This window comes from Dipteris shenzhenensis, chromosome 22 (genome assembly GCF_047967505.1).
Source record: "Dipteris shenzhenensis isolate YYH24624 ecotype China chromosome 22, Dip_SZ_1.0, whole genome shotgun sequence".
In the NCBI taxonomy this organism is placed as follows: Eukaryota; Viridiplantae; Streptophyta; class Polypodiopsida; order Gleicheniales; family Dipteridaceae; genus Dipteris; species Dipteris shenzhenensis.
Window position 1 is genome coordinate 49,118,015 of NC_141617.1, and position 6,000 is coordinate 49,124,014.

The 6,000-nt window shown below is 44.3% G+C and overlaps 1 protein-coding gene across 1 annotated transcript; it reads right to left on the minus strand.

Annotated features, from left to right (window-relative positions):
• Nucleotides 1-3,302: 3,302 nt before the first annotated feature.
• On the minus strand, nucleotides 3,303-4,614 carry LOC147888225 (uncharacterized). Its single transcript, XM_087393833.1, has 3 exons — nucleotides 4,197-4,614; nucleotides 3,948-3,992; nucleotides 3,303-3,738 (listed from the first exon to the last, which is right to left on the minus strand). Exons 1-3 carry the CDS (start codon nucleotides 4,536-4,538, stop codon nucleotides 3,637-3,639), a joined length of 489 nt encoding a protein of 162 aa, XP_087249959.1. The 5' UTR covers nucleotides 4,539-4,614; the 3' UTR covers nucleotides 3,303-3,636.
• Nucleotides 4,615-6,000: the final 1,386 nt, after the last annotated feature.

Here is a 6,000-nt window from a genome sequence, read left to right on the forward strand (position 1 = left end):
ATTGTCCTTCTGCTGAGGGCCTTTACCCGTGGGTTTTGGGTTACTGTGCAGGGCTTTGGCTCCTAGCTGGACCTACTTGGGCTTTCCCCCGTTCAACGTCATCTCCTAAGTCTGAGCAGGGAGAAGCTTAAAGTGTGCGCTCATAGATGAGCAGATCAAATTTCCGAAAGAAAAAACTAATGTTGGAGTCCAATCCTCTGATAAATTGCTTCAGCTTGTTGTTTTCGGAACACACCCAATTGTTGTGCCAGCGTGATAACCCTGTTGCTGCAGGACAACACACGCAAGCCGTTCTAGGAGAGACGAGAAAACTCATCTTCCAAGTTAAGCATATACTGAGATATCAAAAAATGGGCTTTAAGATTCGGACACAAACGTATCCCAAACGAAGTCATTGACATGCATGGTAGAATGAATGTGGCCACTAGCCCAATGTTGCCACCACATAACCGCCTCGCCGGGGAGATGAAGGGCTGCTGTGGAATTTGTCTTTCATCAGAATGAGTGCTAATGGAAAGTGAGCAACAAACTGATGCATAAACTGTAAGATAGCTGAGTGGTCACACTTACCGTCATATTTCGTGAAATGCAGCGTGGACTGGGTGACGGGAGTGACCTTGGCTGACGTTGAGGCTGGCGTGGCTATGGGAACTACCATGCTCATGCTAGCCCGCATAGCGGCCAACATATGTTGGTGCTGGAGCAGCATGGTAACTGCCTCCTCATGCTTGTGCTCTTCGCGCATCAATAAGAGCAATTTTTTGCAATCCGAGATTGTCTGCTTCTGGCCTTGCTCCCTCTTTTTCTTCAAGTTGCTTCTTGGTCTCCTCTCTCCTCCAACTGTCTTCTTTGTTCTTCCAGCCACCATGAGTTTTCTTCAAGCTGGGCTAGGAGTCATCAATTTTGCTCCATAAGCTTCTTCAAGATTTGTTGTACTTAGCAGAAGCATACTCTTCTGACTGTCTTTGTCTTCTTGGAAGTCGTCTCCTCGTACTCCTCTCCTTTCTTGCTCCATGGCACTTGGATGTGTGGTCTTTCCACATCTCAAAACAACCATGCACTCGCAGTCGTCAGGCTGGATTACGAACCCAATCTCTAATACCAATGTAGCATGCACCAGTTAATGATCATGTAAATCACAGAGAGACCTTCTTTAAACTTATTGCGAGACATCTTTGTGTATGCATGACAGAGAGGGGAGAGAGAGATAAGGGTTAGAGAAATGAAGTCGACACCTGATTGGGTCCCTGTACCCACTGAGGGCCCCCTCCCCTAACATAGGGGAGAATTTGCTTTAAACTTGGAGAACCTAAAAATACAAAAGACACTCCTCGAAATACAACTCTGAGGATGACACCTTGAACACAGAAACCTGACCCACAAAGCCTGAGAAACAGTCCAGCCACAACCAAGGCCTCAATGCTGCCCACACTAACGTTGTAGACTACTGTGCAAACCTATCGAAGAGGCTAGTGCTGTCCACACACATGCAGTAACACTGCGTGAGTAAGAGAGGTGGATGGAGGTGAGACTGAGGACAAAAAAAGCTGAGATATGGAGTGGAGAACTGAAAGATGAGAGTGAGTGAAACTGTGAGAAAGAGCTGTAAAAACTGAAAGGAAAGGTGCTGAAATAGAACCCGAAACCTCACTGCTTGTGCTGGCTAAACTCCGGCTGAAATGCTGCAGACAATCTCCCTTTTGGATCGCTCTATGGCACGCTTTGAGGTGGGCTGAGCACGAGGGGCTTGAATTGCTGCTGGAGGCTAGGGACTGAATGCCCAACAATGGGGGCCGAGGGCCCCTTATATTAAGCCCTGAATGGGCCGACTTTTCCCAACCAGGCTGGCCAACCAGCCAGTTGGCTGGTTGGCTTGGTTGGCTGGCTGGTAGGACCTGCAAAAGCAGCCCTACAGGCTGACTGGGTAGGGGGTTCAGGCTGGCCTATAGAAGGCACCCCCCAGCCCCTTTTCACTTGCTTGGTCCTGCCTTGGGGGCTCCTACCATGGGCTGCACCTATGAGCACCTATCCTACATCTAACCTAAGATCAGAACACTAACGGTTAACCTACTTGGTCCTTTAGTGAACAAGGACGGACCTAGGGCTTGAGAGACTAACCTACGTAGCTCATGCTTGACTGTCCCTGGACTAGGGCTCACAAAGGGGTCACGGCATATCACAAAATCACCTATTAGGGATCTATTAAGCACTTGTTGAAGTAGCCAGCATGTCACACTGCACCCAAGTGTAGGGGTGCTTGTGACATTCTCTTATAGTCTCCATAGGCAAAAGTTCTCCAGTTTGAAGCAATTCAGTATATACACTGTGGTGATTCCTCCATTGTTTAGCGAAGCCTCAATATGCATCTACCTCTTCGTTTGCTCAAACAAAATACTCTTGATGATGGCTTGCACCACCGCTGTTGGAAGCTTATCAAAAATAAAAAATGCAGCCTGTATGCTGTAGCAACCCCATGGAGTTGACTTCCAATACGATTCAAGTTGGACTCACGTCTTCTCCTACAAATTGTAAGTGGTCAAAAAAGTGCATGTTAGCTTTTTGCACACATAATTTTTCATCACGTTCCAAATGCTATCTCATGGGAAGCACGAGGAACACACTGCAAGGAGAGGAACAAGAAATGGCTAAATATGGAAAAAACCATAGAAATTAAGCATTCTCAAGTCACAAAGACGAGAGAACCTATAGAATTGAGAAGTAATCACTCCATATAGCCATATCAAAGATGTTTGAGTCAATGTGAGCCATTCGTATGATATTCAACACAGCATACTGAGGTTGTTGCCATTTATCATAGATATCACTTCTAAACCTAAAGATGATTGAGTAATGCTAAGATACAAGGAACTACAATAGCTTCCACAAGCATTACAATTACGTTCACAAAAATCTCAAGGTCAACCAAAAGAATTTCGATCTTTGTACATAAAATCTTTAAAGTTTGAAATATATGGGGCAAATAAGTCATCTATGGATCTCCTAACCTAAGTAACTTATGAAATACGATTGGACAAGCTTTTACAAGAGATCAATAGTTGCATAAACTCAAATTCATAAATAAAAAGGTAGAAGTTTGCTGAGAAAAACAGCACAATTAGTGATACCAATGCTTTTTTGGAATAAAGAACCTCCTGACGTTATGAACAAATTATCTAGAAGAAAGTTTAACCAACAAAGGACATCTTCAGCAACAAGGGCTACTAAGAATGGCTAGCTTTCCATGCATCGTGAAAGCAAAGCTGATTCTTAAATGAAGATCTTGACAAGAGAAGTTTTCTAAGTATATGAAAGTTTGAAAAGAACCTTAATATTACATCTTTCAAAAAACTTAATAGAAATTTTACCCAAAATTCAAGGATTTGAACCTTCTCTTATAGTCTTTATAGGAAAAAAATTCTCCGGTTTGAAGCAATGCACTATATACGCTATGGTGATTCCTGCATTGTTTAGCGATGACTCAGTATCTATCTGCCACTTAGTTTGCTCAAACAAAATACCCTTGATGATGCTTGCACCACAGTTACTACTGTTGGAAGCTTATCAAGAATAAAAAATGCAGCCTGTATGCTGCGTAGCAACCCCATGGAGTTGACTTCCAATCCGATTCAAGTTGGACTACATTTTAAGTGCTTCAAAAGTCCAAGTTAGCTTTTTGCACACATGATTTTTCATCACGTTCCAAAATACTCTCTCATAGGAAGCGCAAGGAGGAAGGGCCTGCGAGGAGAGGAACAAGAAATGGCTTATCATTCCTATTCACTTCCGCTGCATTAAGACTATCCTATCACTATGAGTTTGGGAAAAGCTTGCCCGTACACATTGCACTAAAGACTAATGCTTCACTAATTTTTGACATGTAAGCAAAAATCGAAACGTCAATATTGACTTTTGCAGATTTGATTTTTCCACTAGGCGGTCCGACCCACGTTTGGCCTTGAGAATTCTGTTGCTGCGACCGCGTCTCCTGATTCCTGCTACATGGAGAGAGTATAAGCCTCTTAGAAATTTTCTCCTATCCCTCCGAACAGCGGGTGTCACCTCTTCGGAAAGAAGGTGAAGCATAATTTACAGAGGGCCCTCCAAAGCAAAGAAATACGATCCGAGCAGGCTCCTTGAGCCTGTGTTTGTTCCTACTCCAAAGAAAATTACAGATAAAAAGGCCGAAGGAGACGGACCTGGTGAGACTGGACATGCCTGTCGGCACCTAGTTCCCTGAGCTCATCCTGGATGTCATCGTTCTCAACGACAACAAGGTAAGTCTTCTTGGGATCAAGGAGACGTAAGTTGGACTTGAGAGGCTCAAGAGGGTTGTCCTTGGCCACAACACCACAGCTGCTGCTTCTGGTTAAGAGGTGCTGGAACTGTTCTTGGCTGCTGAACTTCTGGGTCATCTCAACGATCTCGCGCCTCCCACGAAGCACATTGGTTCTCAGAACAAACTTGATAGGCACATTGACGTTGCCACGGAGCCAGGGCGGCATCAGAGCTGAAGCCAGGTGACGAAGATGCGCTGCCATCCCTACGTCGTGATGATGGTGAGGGTGATGGACCGCCTTTAGCAACTCCAGACTTCAAAGGTGAAAAGTTTCAAGGTTTCTAAACTTGCATTGTCACATTCAAGATTTCGGGATTTTCTTTTTTTTTTAATTGGTTTGGGGCATTTTCTCTCGTGTGATTGGGTGGAGTTTTTCTTGGGGTTCTCTCACATGGCTTTGGCCATGAATCTCTCTAGCAATCTAATACTATAGGGATAGCCAAAATACTTTCTAGAAAAGATTGGATCATACTTGCAAGATAATCATCTAGAGAGATAAATACTAAAGCAGAGAGGGAAAGACGAAAAAGTCTACACTTTTTGAGTTCCCCTACAAAAAGTATAGAGACCCCAAGAGATCCCCTCCAAAAGGGGTAGGGATCCATGAAGTCTCATACAAAAACTATAGAGACTCCTAAGAGGTCTCCTACAAAAGAGGTCCCACCCTTGAGGTCTCCTACAAAAAGTGTAGATGAAGTCTCCAATAAAAAAGGTCCCACCCTTGAGGTATCCTACAAAAGTGTAGAGACTCCTACCCTTGAGGTCTCCTACAAAAGAGATCCCACCAAGAAGTCCCCTACAAATTGTGTAGAGACCCCAAGAGGTCCCCTAGAAATTATGTAGAGACCAACATGTATAAATATCTCTCAATGGCAGGAAGTTCCCACTCTTTGGGTTTTAGTGTTCATTTCACTTTGGTTCATCTCCTTGGGTCCATGCGTCCTTAACACTATCAACAACATGTGATAGCATGCTCTAACCTTGCAACCTTCTATCCTCCTCCCTTCTCCTTCTCCTCCTCCCTTCTCCTTCTTCTCCTTCCTCCTCCTCCTTCTCCTCCCTCCTCCCTGCTCCCCTTTTCTCCTCCTCCTCCTCCCCTCCTCCTCCTCCTCCTTCTCCTCACCCTTGTTCCGTGAAGGAGACTAACTCTCCACTCCTCAACCCTGCGACTCTTTTCAACCCTAATTTCTTTCTTAACCATGGAACCCTTAGCTTTCTTAACCCTATCCTCCTTCTAAAACTTGCAACCCTTTTCCAAACCTTGAACTTCGATGGAGGTGAGAACCTCCAATCCACGTGATCATTGTTTCTTTCTTACCTAAAAGCACACTGGAACTGCTTTCTATGCTTTAGCCTACACCTCTCACCAGAATACGACCCGAGGACCTATGCTACATTTGTGAACACCTATACTACAACAAGCAATGTCATGACTGTAGGTAACCAACACCCCTAGGACTCGGAATGGAGAGGAAAAGCAACAACAACAATGATCATACATGCCTCAAGAGAATCTTATGTTGATGATGAGGCTACACTTGATGTGAATTTTAAAGAGGCTCAGTAGGCAAGGTACATAATTTCACATTCAAGGATGGATGTGTAGGATCTATCATGCTATGAGGATTACTGCAAGAGATGTAGGAGTAATGGGGTTACATCTT